This window comes from Paecilomyces variotii (assembly GCF_004022145.1).
Source record: "Paecilomyces variotii strain CBS 101075 chromosome Unknown C8Q69scaffold_8, whole genome shotgun sequence".
Classification (NCBI taxonomy): Eukaryota; Fungi; Ascomycota; class Eurotiomycetes; order Eurotiales; family Thermoascaceae; genus Paecilomyces; species Paecilomyces variotii.
Window position 1 is genome coordinate 826,291 of NW_021167147.1, and position 12,719 is coordinate 839,009.

The 12,719-nt window shown below is 50.6% G+C and overlaps 2 protein-coding genes across 2 annotated transcripts; both read left to right on the forward strand.

The window, feature by feature from the left end:
* The first annotated feature begins 48 nt into the window (after positions 1-48).
* On the forward strand, positions 49-2,128 carry C8Q69DRAFT_472720 (putative acetate kinase). Its single transcript, XM_028630995.1, has 6 exons — positions 49-568; positions 667-981; positions 1,044-1,106; positions 1,166-1,238; positions 1,302-1,682; positions 1,751-2,128. Exons 1-6 carry the CDS (start codon positions 192-194, stop codon positions 1,787-1,789), a joined length of 1,248 nt encoding a protein of 415 aa, XP_028483756.1. The 5' UTR covers positions 49-191; the 3' UTR covers positions 1,790-2,128.
* Positions 2,129-11,190: 9,062 nt separating this feature from the next.
* On the forward strand, positions 11,191-12,564 carry C8Q69DRAFT_316701 (putative rab GTPase Vps21/Ypt51). The gene is made up of 3 exons (XM_028627313.1): positions 11,191-11,514; positions 11,580-11,643; positions 11,789-12,564. Exons 1-3 carry the CDS (start codon positions 11,440-11,442, stop codon positions 12,424-12,426), a joined length of 777 nt encoding a protein of 258 aa, XP_028483757.1. The 5' UTR covers positions 11,191-11,439; the 3' UTR covers positions 12,427-12,564.
* Positions 12,565-12,719: the final 155 nt, after the last annotated feature.

Here is a 12,719-nt window from a genome sequence, read left to right on the forward strand (position 1 = left end):
TCTGACATCACAGCGCGAAACCCCCGGGAGTGACAAGATCCGGGGAAAACAACATGGAATTTCTACACAGGGATATTGCCTGCTGCTTCAAAAGGGGCATCCCGACATCATTATTCTACAAAAAAACAAAGGGTTAATTCTATAATATCAGCGGACCTGAAAATTTTGACTTGAGAGTACATTATCCCAAAATGCCCAAGTTACTCCTTTCAGTGAACGCGGGGTCTTCCTCCGTGAAGATCACCTTCTATACAATGACAAAGCCCCCAAAGACCATCGCGAATGTGCAAGTATCGGGAATCACAGCACCGCCGCCAAAACTCAAATATCAACGCGGAGACGTCGAGAGCAAGGAAGAGCTCAAGGAGAAACTGTCTACCCCGCAAGACGCATTCAAGTTCCTGCTTGACTACTGTTTCAAGAACGAGCACTTGTCAGAAGTCGCGAGCTCAGATGACCTCGCCTACATAGTCCATAGAATCGTGCATGGAGGGGATTTCGGAGATGCGATCGAGATCAACGACGAGACTTTCGGTCAGTTAAAGCGGATCGAGGATCTGGCGCCTTTGTACGTCGTAATTGAAACTCGATGATAACCCTGCATTTCCAACGTACGGAAAGAAAAGACTCAATTAGTGACTAATACCTTCCAATCACTCTCTACAGGCACAATTTCCCGGCCCTCGAGATCGTGCGACTATGCATGAAAGAGCTTCCCAACGTCAAGAGTATCACGTATTTCGATTCCGCCTTTCACAAGACCCTTCCGGAGCACGTCAAGACATACCCGATCGACCAGGACGTCGCGCGATCGAACGGTCTGCGGAAATACGGATTCCATGGCATCAGTTATTCCTTCATCACTCGGTCGATTGCTGAATTTCTGGGTAAACCACCCGAGAAGACCAACATTATCGCTATGCATATCGGGAGCGGGGCTTCCGTCTGTGCTATCAAGGAGGGGGGATCGATTGACACATCGTAAACACTATCTGAACTCTACGTGCAGGGGAGTTTTTCTATACTGACTGTTCAATCTTCAGGATGGGGCTTACCCCACTGGCAGGGCTACCAGGCGCGACACGAAGTGGTGATGTTGATCCATGGTGAGCGTCTCTGTTATATTCATCAGCCAGACACAGACACCGATACTGACCCAGTACAGTCTGGTCTTCCACTACACCAATGAAGCAGGGAATCTCAGTCCAGCAAGCACGAGAGAAATGCATATCAGCACTGTAAGTCTCTAGAGCAGTCAAGAGACGCACACCACAACAATACCTAACATATCGTTCTCCCAGGCCGAAGAAATCCTTAACAAAAAGTCTGGCTGGAAGGTCCTGACCGGCACAACAGACTTCTCCAAAATCGCCGTCGAGAATCCGCCTTCCAAACAGCACAAACTGGCCTTGGACATCGTCGTCGACCGCATCTGCGGCTTCGTTGGTAACTATTTCGTTAAACTCGAGGGCCGGGTGGATGCGCTGGTCTTCGCTGGTGGAATTGGCGAGAAGAGCTCTCTTCTGAGGAAGCGAGTTGTAGAGCAATGCAAGTGTCTGGGATTCGCTATCGACGAAGCTCAGAACGATAAAGGGCCAGAAACTGAAGAGCAGACTGTGACAGACATCTCGAAGGATAAGGCAAAGACACCTAGAGTGTTGATTTGCCAGACGGATGAACAGGTGAGTGATCATCATATGGCGTTTCCTTCTCTCCTTCCAGAGGAATTCATGGCTCACCAATATCATAGTATGAAATGGCCTTCCACTGCATAAACTGGAAGGTCTAAAATATCAAGAATCAAGGATTCTCAGCGAGTAGAAACCGAAAGAAAGAAAACGCGAAAGACATATATCACCCTCCCGAAAGATATGAGCACTTCATCTTGTGCTCATCGTGTTCTCTTCCGGAACCAAAGACATCAGGGCATGAATGAAGATCTTGGCACGAGAGCATTCAGAATTTCTTTGTACATAAGTCAAGCCAGCACGGAAAATATTATCTATCTAATCAGAATCTCAGTCAGCTAAGGAGTGCCAAACTCCTAGTGGCAAAGAGCACAAAGAAGAAAAGAGTTGGATAACCCCTACAACGCCTTATCCATTAACTTGAAAACCAATAAGCCGCAGTAGTACTAAATATAGATATTCCATATATCTCATGGTCGTACAACTACAATTGGACAAATGGACAAGCCATTTAACTATCGCCTTGCATGTCCATAGCCTAATAGATCAGGGCCCGAACCGCCACTGACTCTTGACGGGACGGGTATGACCAGATCAGATCGTGCAGCCATACAGCCATAGTGCGCCAAAAGGGAATCTATCCTCGGGGAAGCCGGCGAAAGGATCCCCTTCTACTCCATAGTCTGCGTCGAATTGAGTATCCAAGGTTCGGGGACCTCAAAGCGGGGACATTTCCGAAGCCGCGGGATCTCCACCGCATATGCTAGATTGAGTGTGGCTTGAAGCAGAGATAAGGAGTGGTTAAGAGAAACAAATCCAGACCCAGGGTTGGAGAGTTTGTTCGTGCCAATGTCGTTTTCGATAGATCTAGGAGATGCGTCTGTTGTGATTATTGGTAGTGAAATCAATCCATCGCCACTCTCAAGGGTGATCAGCGCGGGGAACCTTATTTTGGGGATGAGTGACCCAATCGGGTCTGGAATATTGACTGTCTCTTCCAGTCAGGGACTCTCATTCTGCGCCACAGAGATCGCATTCATCTTGTCATTTGGAATGATTGGAGACAAACAGGGAAGAAGGGGAAAAGGATGGTCGAATGATATAATCACGATTGACAGAACTCCATGATTAGGTGATGACACTGGAATTAAATTGGTCTTTTCATTCCATGATCACCATGGCCGAGCTATTCCGCAAAATGCTTGGGCGAACGCAGGGAGAATAACAATTCCCAGGGATATGGTTCATTGACAATAATGTATGGAGGAGATGAGATATTCATACTGTAGATCCATTCTCCCATGCTAACTTCAATGTTCTTTCTATTCTTATGTTGAGTCTCGAATTGCTGTCACGCAGCAAGATGCCTGGTTTGTCATCAGTCTTGTTCGCTTGGAAGCGAGCAGAATCGCACTGAGAAAGTCGAATGAGCTACGCGGCATTGCACACGTCGAACAATTGTCCTGAGAAAGGAGCAGAAAAAAAAAGAACGAAAGAGAGAGAGAGAGAGAGGGAAAGAAAGCGACTGGAATACCGTCTCGATGTGTCGCAGCCACAAGGACGGTGTGCTACAAAGGGGGGTTGGTTGGATAATGAGACTGGAGTGTCCAAGACGAGTGGTTGGCCCCCTGGCAGCGCCTTGCTTGTTACTAGTTAGTAGTAGTTACTAGAAACCTTGGGGCCGCTTAGCAAGGCGCTAGAAGAGACTGCGGCTTCTAACTTCTTGATGTGACGGACGACTTAAAGCACCAGCTAGTCCGACCCAGCGCCGTGGATTACGCCTGTGGGGCGCAGTACTCTAGTGTTGTCGTTGGGATCGACAACGCAGGATCCAGAACTCGTCTGGAACGGACGAAGAGCCTAGAGGACGTTACATGGGTCTCGCTATGGTGATTATTCCACAATCCAGGCAACGATGGGCACGATAGTCGAAGAGAGTTGTCTCGAGTCAGGTCGAAATCTTCAGGAGAACGCCCATTGACCACAAATGGCTTAGCCAGCCAGGTTGATGAGGCACCACAAGGCATGTGATAGGGCCGAATTTCGATGTCCTTCGATGTACAGAGTAGAGTATATCGGCGATAACCACCAGAGATCAAAAGTAGAAACATCCACAAGGCGGTCTGCAGGCGACGGAGATCCGGAGCCAGTTCCGAGAGCGGTCAGGGATGTCTCTGCTAAATGCATACTAAAATTCATCTAGGTGCATATGTATCCATCTTATCGATCTATCACCATGCGCCCTGCATTTGAAACTGACGGTGCCTCTGGCCCTGGAAGAAGAAATTCCGACTGCTCCAGTGGGCATGCTCTGAGCTGCAGACCAGCGAGGCGGTTGAAACAACTCGATTCCATCATTCCCCGATATCATCGTCTGCAATATGATGCTCTCCACAATTTAACACATAGTTAGTCCATGTAGTGCTGAACTATTATACCAACATAGAGCTTTCGAGCTCCTGAAAGAGGATTCCAATCGGCCTGCCCTCATATGGACGGGAAAATACTCATGATGAAGAGCGTATCGGGCCACAAGATGCGGTAGGGATGAATGGTGCATTTAGAGCGGACGATAGATATGGAAGGAATTTCAGAGCTCCTGGACCTGCACTTCAGAAATGATGACATCCAAGATAGGGGCAAGTAAAGGCGGTGATGATGATAATCTGCGCGGGAGGAATGTAGCGAATAGGTAAGAATCTTAGCCACAAGGTCCATTTGAGAATAGAGTTAGTACGGAGGGTCGTTGTCAAGTAGTAATGGAGCTACATTAGGGGGATTGCAACGGTCGTAGAATTGCTATGCAGGCTCAGTAGGATCATACTGTCCAACATCCAAACAAGCAAGTAGACCCAGAATCCCCGTAACCTATTCAGGAACCCGGCAAAGTTGATCTACTCTATAGATACCAAGAGTCTGTGATGGATAGAACACCGTCGTCATCGGCACAAAAGCCAAACCTCCGAGAAACTTCGACTGACGGGGCCGAGCAATATTTCGGGATGCCTTCGGGCCAATGAAGGTTGGAGGTTACTCGCTCAATCCTTGGCTGCCTGGAACTAAAGGGATAGGTGGAGAAAAGCCGTGGATAGGTAACCGCGTTCTTGGGTTCTATGGTATGATCTCGATCGACGAATGACGCGGGCGGTTCCATGATCGAGGAACGTCCCTGCAGAGTGCATCCTGAGTCCCTGACAGGTCGAATATTGTTCTATTCTATCTACCATCTTGGCAATATTTGGTGTGCTGCCTGGAGTGCCTGGAGTCGGACCAAGGATGAAGTCTAGACTCCGGCCAGCAGCATGGATGATACCACACGGTCGGGATTTGGTCCTTGGATGACTGAAATGGCGAAGTATTCCAATCATATGCGGCCAATGAGATATGCTTCTGAATCGTAGTGTGTATGGTATCATTGCATTGCACTTGACATGGTGATGAGATGCTTCATTGGCCCACAGGCAGGATTATGGCGCACTAAGAGCGTGTATGTGTCGAGTCCTGAACACAGGTGTAGAGTATACAGTGTGAAGCATCGCGTATCTCATGGACTCATCGAGCATGATCAAGGCGCATCCCTGTATACTGTGTTGGACTTAGTCCTGGCAAATTTCCGAGTCCTATTGACTACTCCGCACAAAATCTCCTGTCTCCGTTGAGGCGACGGTCTCTGACTTCAAGAGCAATAAAGCCCATTGTAAGCTGTTCTTCTTTTGCAGCTTATCCATTAGAAGCAAGACGACAGTGTCAACTTGCATCTAGAGTACTCTATACTACTGTCCAGCCAGAGAATCAGTACCGAAGCTGTCTAGCGGATCGCCGTGAACCAGAATGTGGGCCGACGCCCCAGATGGATCGCTGGGAACAGCCAAGACGGATCTCCGGGTAAGTTACGGGACGGGTAAAGCCAGGCGGTTCCGGAATTGCGGGTGGTGCTACTGCAGGTACTATCTTAGCTACAGTACCATAGTCATCGGAGCCGAGCCCGCGGCTCGAACTTTTCGGTCATATCAACGCACTAGGGGTTTCGGCTGTTCATCCGCGGCTCCTAGTGTCACTTTTCCCTCAGGGGAACAGTTCCACTGTGTTCGAAAAGGAGATCTAGCAACGGCTTCGAAACACGGCAATATTCGCGACCGCCCGGATCCATGCAGCCACAGTACGAATCAGTCACTTAGGCGGAGGCTCTGTGGACATGGAGCGGCACATGTGGCCGAGCGTCACGGTCGAGAGCACAGGAGACGCAATATTGCGGTGTTTGGAGGCTATCTATACCAGAAGGAATCGACGTTGGTTTCCGAGGGTGTGATGAAAGGACCTATGAACATGTAAAGAAAGACCGCAATAATGAGTTGCATTCTTGGACGAAGACTTGTTGGTGTTCGTCATCAGCGAATCTTGAAGAGGCCGGGGATACTGGCGTAAGCGGAGTGATCGCCGCGTCAAACGAGCTCCAGACCCCTATCCCGTCGCCATCCACGTACGTGTTCGCAAGGTGGCAAACAAGCTCCCCCCTTTCCGCTCTGTATGGCAATGAGCACGCGAAGGTATTTGAGTAGCATTTCATAATGACCGGTCATACAGACCGGTGTTCAAAAGTGCCCTCTGACAGATGAATCCATCAACTTGGTCTGAGTAGCTCAGTAGCTCGACGTTTGTAGTGTCGTCGATGGTCGCTTCTGATCATGCGGGTCTCCAGGGCTAGATCACCTTGGATATTGATAATACAAGTCGCATTAGTCCCGAGGATCGATTTGCTTAGCCAGTTGCTGATGTCTGGAGCCATGCTGATGTATGAGCGTGTTTCAAGTAAAAGCTCAGAAAGTAGCGAATGAGGATCATCCAAGTGACGATCTGGAGAGAAAGACACGTCCGGCTGGAGGAAGCCGGTAGGCGATCTAGCATCAGACTTACCACATGGATGAGGATGTGAGGCCGTACCTTTCCCGTCTGACTTGTGGCTAATTGATCGAGCATCGATCGGGGATGAGCTACCCAGAGTTTATCCCCAACTGGGATAAAAGTGGAATACTCCGACACCCGACGGCTGCGAGTTGAAAATCTAACGGCCGCTTGCCTGGGATGGTGTTTCTAGCGTGATTCTAGCCATACGCATGGAACAAGGATAGCGTGGATGGATTTACCGTAGAACGCCATCTCCCCACGGCTGGCAACGTATTGTAGCTCTAGGCAACTGTGTTCTCGGCTCACTGGTGTCTATCCCTCGGGGATTGTTCGACGCACTGGGGACCATGGCTGGCAACGAGCAAGCCTCAGGTATCTCGCACGCCGTATAGAAATACCTTGTAAGAAAGAGATTGCATAGTAAGCCAGGGCAATTAGACGACCACAGGAATGTATAGGTGTGACGTTTGTGCTTTTCGTGCATTCGGGGGGCGCACGAGGGTTGTTGAGTGGTAGAAGGAAAAGAGCCTAGATAGATACCGGACGCGCGTGAAGACTCCCGGCGAGCTCTTTGGCGGCGTCCCTGAGCCGACTATCACCACTACGGTTTCGCCAGTCATCGATAACATCACATAGACTGAGGTGACTAAGTTCGATGGCTCTGAGACCATCTGCTTCGTGATTATTCTGTATCTAGACACCAGCCACACAGACTCCTTCAAACTACACCTGGCCATTGAGTGGCTGAAGCCTTCATTATCAGCTGATTCTATACACCAACCAAACCACCAGCATGACGGAAGCTCATACCCTAACTAACTACTGTCTTAGAGCTTACGGAGACAAATCGGCTGTCTGCTGGACATCCCCGAGAACTGCGCATCGTGTCATTCTGTGTGGTAAGATCCGTGTTGTTGTTGTCACACGGACTTCTACAATACCACGAGTCCACGACCGATAGTTAGCGCTGGCCAGAACCCGATATTATTATTGAAGCTTACGTTCAAACGTGTAGTGGACATCAGACTTAAGTTACGGTTCGGGAAGGCCTTAATTTTAGAGCCAGTACGATCAAGTGAGACGACAGAGTGTCTGCCGTGGTGGCCCATGGCCCGAATTCCCCGATATGCAACGCAAATCTCCCCGGGGCAGCCTAACAAACAAGTTGTCCGACAGAAGCCCGGCGAGTTTCCGAGCGCGACTGCAGAACGTCGTGGAGCAGAGAGCTCTTCTTCACCTTTCTGGCAGGGAACATGGCGATAACGACAACGTTCGATACTGACGGGGAAAGAGTCCGGATGGGTCAGACTACCCGCCCTGTCGCAGAACTGGTTGTTTGCAACCATCTCTGCGTCACCCGTCTGGGCTACCACCATGTCCCCGGGGGGTCAGGCCCCAGAGGCTAGGAGACGCTAGAAGGCCGCGAGAAGGGGAAAGGAACGTTGAGCGGACGGATAGCAGTGGGTTACTTGATCACTGATCGCTATTAGGAGATCCACCGAAAAGAACACGGAGACTGCGGCCGTTTTCCGTCTCTATCTAGAGGATTCCGCTCTGGAGGGTCGACCAGGGTGAGCAGGATGAGGCCTTTCCTGGTGTTGTCCCGTCTTCCCGACATCCATGCCTGTTCACATATTGGCCATCACACTGTCCACAGGGCAGCGGCTGAGGGAAGTCGGCGCTTGAGATGCTGGGCCTGAGTGCGAATAGCGTGCGCTAGAGCGGACCCGAAATTCAGAAGTCGGAGCAGACGGTGGCTGATTAAACGGGTCTTCGCTCCGGGGATCATTGTGGTTCTTGGGCCTTGTCACTAACCTAGTCCCCTAGGACGGGTTAGAAAGTTCCAACTAAGGGGAGCAGCCAGAACCACGCGAGAAATATGGGCAGAGCAGGCCGGAGACTATACGCAGGGCAGCCCCAGCGGCGTCAAATCCCATCCGCTCCGTTCCTGGATCCTGAGCGCCAACAGGAAAAGTCCCCACTGCCGTCAGCGGCATCTCGTTTGGGGACAACCGGGGAGGTAAATAATAATAATAATTATGGTAATGGATTAGTTTAGTTTTCCCATCCTTACACCTGCGGTGGCCCACAGGGCGACACAGATTGATTGACAAGACGAGACGAGGCCAAATCCAGACAAAGAAAGGTTAAGGCTGTCGGGAAAGGGGCTTGTTGGGACTGGACGATACGGTAGTCTACCTTTCTGCCGGGACGACAGGGAATTGAGCCGCCTGGGAAACGCCTTGTGCTAAAGAAAGCTCGTCTCCTGTTTGAGTTGAAAGGAGAGAAAGCAGGAAAAAGCATATATCTACGCGACCTGTTCCCCCCTCTCAGTTGTTCCAAGTCTGGACCATAGATATCTCACTCCCGTCATCCTCTCCATCCCTTCCTTTCTCTCGCTGGCCTGCCACAGCCCTCCCTTGCGATACATCCATTCCCGGCCATCCAGACTCCGTGTCACATCCTCCTTGCCGTCCGCCGCGTTAGCTGGACCCTGATATTCGCCTGTGGTCGGATCGCTGCCGATACATTTATATCCTGCATACACAGTTTCCATTGCCGCGGCGCATCCGCGACGCACCCGCAGCACTCAAAGCGACCTGTCGAATAGCACCGTCTCCACCGTCCATTTGCATTTGCAATCCGGAGGCCCAACTCTCCTGTCCTTGTCACAGTCACATTCCTGCCCTACATCTGGCACCCACGGAGGCGTTGTCCCCCCGGCTACGCGGAGCGCACCATTCAAAAGGATCGCCTCTTCCGATCTTACCTGCAGCTGCATCGTCGCGGTCCCTGTTTGGTATCCCAGGAACTTTTCCCGTGTACCCTGTAAGCTTGGCTGCACACAGCTTCAGCTATCTTTTTTGGGTCTATTGTGTGTCTCTTTTTCGTTCATTCTATTTAAGGTAAGTCAGCTGGATTGTCGAGTGTTTGTCTGCCCGAGACATATATATATACATCCTGCATCGCCCTTCCCCTGGTCACCCCAAACTCCGAAGCTATATTTTATATCACCTATACCATCGCCAGTACTATTTACCAGTATTCTAACAATGGCTATTTGCGCAGAGTTCAACATGATTCTCAGGGATCTGTCAGCGACCAACATGGGACGAGGAGCCTACGATACAACGGGCGTCAAGAAGCCCGGCGCACCACCACCACCGCCGAAGCGACGCTGAGGGCGATTGGAACTTTCATGCCCAGATGTCCAAACCTTCCCATCCATGATGATGTCGGCGAATTCCCATCCTACCAGGGTGGAAGGACCAAACCCAGACCTCGCGTGGCCATTAAGTTGGACTGGGCAACAAGGCTTAACGTGTCTCACTTGTGTTTTGGGACACACTGCATCTTGTATGTGCTGTTTCCAACTTATTCTATCTTTTTTTGGGAGCATTTACTGACAATGTTGCAGAACCTCGCATCTATTGGATCTTCGCTCGGTTTCAAGCTGTTGGCTAGCGCTTCGCCTTGCATGCTACAACACGTCTTAATCATTAGTGTCGACACGTCACTTGTACCAACACCGTTACATCTCATTCGCCAGCGATTTGTTCTCATCCTTTCGGCCATAACCACTTTTGCGGCTCAACACTACGATTTTTCTTAATTCGCGGAACGTTTCGCCCTGTACCATCTATTCGATACCACAAAAGTGTTTGCTTTCGATGTTCCGGCGTTATGACATAGACAGGATTCGGGTGCTTTTTTTCTTTTCTCTTTTTTTCCTTATCCTGGGCAGCATGGGTGATACCACAAGAGCTAGACTATTAGGGACCTCGCGGTCCGCTGTTTTATTTTCTATTTGTCTTTTTACTCGTCTCTTTTTTTGGGGATACTCGTGTACAATATACAGAATGAGGAAACAGGCGGGAGAGCATGCTCGGAGCCAGGGTTTGTCGGGCCATATGGTCTGGACATGCGTTGGTTTCCATTATCGGAGCACGTGGGATCGGAGCTATGCATCACGAATATGTTTATCTTTCCCTCTGATATACGCTCTAAGGCGGGTCTATAATTGACTGAATTCACTTTTCAACATCCATTTGTCATTAGACTATAAAATTTGCTATTGCCGTAGCGCATCATGACTCTTTGTGCAACGTGATTCTACTACTTCAGCTGCCCATGTTACAAGGGTCGAACACTACCTCGGATTTCAGCTGCAGCACGTCTCTTTTTAGCCCCATTTCACCATGTTCCTGCACCCCCAGCACAATTATGTCAGACTCGGAATCGCTGGAAATACAAAAGTTGGTCTTAGTTGAGTCCTGGTGGCCTGACGTAATCCTACTGCCATCCGCATCGACCTGCTGCAGCGATCAGTTCAGCTGTCTTGTGTAGATACTGTCCTGGCTGCTGGACCGCCAGCACTCTCTCACTCTCTTTGCACACATGGGCGCTTTGCTGTTGCTGCATCAGACGGTCAACTTGTCCAAGCCACCCCGGCATCCGAACCGCGGGTGCGGGAACATCCCGTGACTTGCGCGTCGTGGATCCGCTCCAGCCTGGACAGAGTGCGCTAAACCGCTTTCAGCCGCCTCCATCATCGCCCGGCATTGAACGACCCAACATCCCCGGCTCTCATCGACATCTTCGCAGCTTGGAACTCACGATACCAACTCATCCCCTCTGTCTGTCTGGTTCTATACGAAGAGATAGTCAACATTTCCGGGACGGCACTCTTCCAGCTTCTTACCCCTTCCCTGGCCCGGCGACCCTCGGACGTTTGTCACCTACATCACATCACGCAACGGAGCTCTCGATAGCCATCAGTATTGATACCCACCGTCTCTAGCCGCCCATCTGGACACCGGCGCATAATCGATTATCACAGACGACCATGTCGGAATCTAATGCCCCTAAGCCAAGCAGCAGCGTCAAGCTCGTGCTGCTGGGAGAGGCGGCTGTTGGAAAGGTATGCGGTCTGCGAACTTCGGGACAACGGGCGCGGGTGATGGACAGTGCTGACGACTATTGCAGTCCTCTCTCGTCCTTCGTTTTGTGAACAATGATTTCCAAGAGAACAAGGAGCCCACGATAGGAGGTAAGCTCTTTTCGAATTCGATGTACTTTCTCTCCGCTTTCGTCATTGTCGTCCCAGTCTGCTAGGCAGCTATGGCGCATAATTTCTTCATGGGTTGATTCATCTCTACAAATACGTACTTTAACTAACTTCTTATGTCATACAGCGGCATTCCTCACACAGAAATGTTCTTTGCCGACTCGTACGATCAAGTTTGAGATCTGGGATACCGCCGGTCAGGAGCGCTTTGCCTCCCTTGCACCCATGTATTACCGTAACGCCCAGGCAGCTCTTGTCGTCTACGACTTGACCAAGCCTTCATCCCTCATCAAAGCGAAGCACTGGGTTGCCGAACTGCAGCGACAAGCGAGCCCTGGCATCGTCATCGCCCTGGTTGGCAACAAGCTGGATCTAACCAGTGACGGCAGTGGTACCGACGGCGGTTCTGCGGGTGCCAGTGATGAGGCTGCTGCAGAGCCCGCTGTTGCGGGAGATGAGGAAGCTGGCGAAAATAATGAGGAGCAAGACGCTGCCTCAGGAGATGCTAGAAAGGTCTCTACGCAGGAAGCGAGCAGTTACGCTGAAGAGGAGGGGCTACTGTTCTTCGAAACCAGTGCGAAGACGGGTACCAATGTCACAGAGGTTTTCACTGCCATTGCGAATGCGATCCCGGAGGCCAGCTTGAAGAGTGGCCGGGGCGCTGGTGCAGGTGCTGGGCAGGGCCTGGGCGGCCGGGCAGAAGCCAACAGTGTGAACCTCACGGACAGGAGTCCTGCTACTGCCAAGGAAGGTTGTGCTTGCTGATCCTCATCAATTTCGCCCTTGCTCGACTCTCTTTGTGCGCAGGTCTCCCGCCATGATTTGTCTCTGGTCTGTGGCCTTTATCTTCAAGTAAAGCTCTATGTTTTGCTACGGCTCGTGCGGTCAATCACTATATGTTACCCGCTTGATTTGATACCTTCTTGTTGTTGTTGTCTATCCCCCGGGTGGAGGCGTCTGTCCCTGCGATTCTGTTGCGCTGTATCTATGTACCTTTTGGCTCTGCGTTGGCACTATGTCAATCAGAGTCGGTCAAGTGTTCTACTTTGTTCCATTAT